This window comes from Nannospalax galili, unplaced genomic scaffold, assembly GCF_000622305.1.
Source record: "Nannospalax galili isolate Female #2095 unplaced genomic scaffold, S.galili_v1.0 scaffold527, whole genome shotgun sequence".
NCBI classification, from domain to species: domain Eukaryota; kingdom Metazoa; phylum Chordata; class Mammalia; order Rodentia; family Spalacidae; genus Nannospalax; species Nannospalax galili.
This window is the reverse complement of record NW_008355476.1, coordinates 497,532-498,481: the sequence shown is the minus strand read 5'-3', so window position 1 is coordinate 498,481 and position 950 is coordinate 497,532. Positions and strand designations below refer to the sequence as shown.

The following is a 950-nucleotide window of genomic DNA, read 5'->3' as shown; positions in this document are numbered from 1 at the left end:
AACCAAAGCTCTTCTTCCTTCTTAAAAATATTTTCTGTAGGAGTCTGATGGTTTGTTCCTGTGGAATATGTGAAGTCTAGATCTAAAAAGGAAAACCTGCCCAAGGTTTATGTCCCTGGCATCACCTGGTTTGAACCACTAACCAAAACCAAACCTTGGAGGGAGCCACAGAGGGAACAGACCTGGCAAGGACAGTGCATGGATGGTCAGTGGTCACTGGGAGGCCCAGGTGGAGATGGTGGCCACATCCCACTGAGTCTGCTTGTGAGAGCAACCCTGCAGGTCTAGTGATACCCTGTTGACTTTAGCCATATGTTTATGTGGGGGCATGTGTGGATGGTATTTGTCAGTGTGCAGTCCTCAGGAGAAGGGAGGGCATTGTGGCCCTGCTCAGTGGTGTGCAGGTTACTGCATGTGAGATGGCAGAGGCATTTGGTCAGCATTGCGTATGTTACTGTTAGGTGTCACCTGTTCCTGTTTAACACACATTCAAAAGCACAGTCTCAAGCAGCATTATTGTTAAAGAGATTAGTGCACTTAAAGAGAAAATTTGAGGCTGGTGGCACACTCCTTTTATCCCAGCACTCGGGAGGCAGAGACAGATGGATCTCTGTGAGTCCAAGGCCAGCCTGGTCTACATGGTGAGTTCAAGGACAACTGGGGCTACAGGGAGACCCTGTCTCAAAAAGACCAAAACCAAACAAACAAAAAACCAAAGCTCTTCTTCCTTCTTAAAAATATTTTCTGACTATCCTCAGGCCTCTTGGGGTAAGTCTACAGCGCAGCTCTCCGCACCGGGACTCCCTAAGCCTCATTCACCCTTCCACCCCACCCACCACCCCCCTGCCCCCCCGCCTGGCATTCTATACTCTAGCTTGGACCCTGTGCCATTCCTAGTCTTGGGGCCCCAGACACCTGGGGAACCAATACTGTTTCCTGATCCTTCTCAC

At 49.8% G+C, this 950-nt stretch overlaps 1 protein-coding gene across 1 annotated transcript in view; it reads left to right on the top strand.

Moving 5' to 3' along the window:
- Positions 1 to 288, top strand: part of Alms1 (ALMS1 centrosome and basal body associated protein) — a 4,717-nt gene extending 4,429 nt beyond the window's left edge. The window contains 1 exon segment of the mRNA XM_017803113.1: positions 41 to 288. Coding sequence (XP_017658602.1) covers positions 41 to 288 — 248 coding nt within the window.
- The last annotated feature ends 662 nt before the right edge of the window (positions 289 to 950 follow it).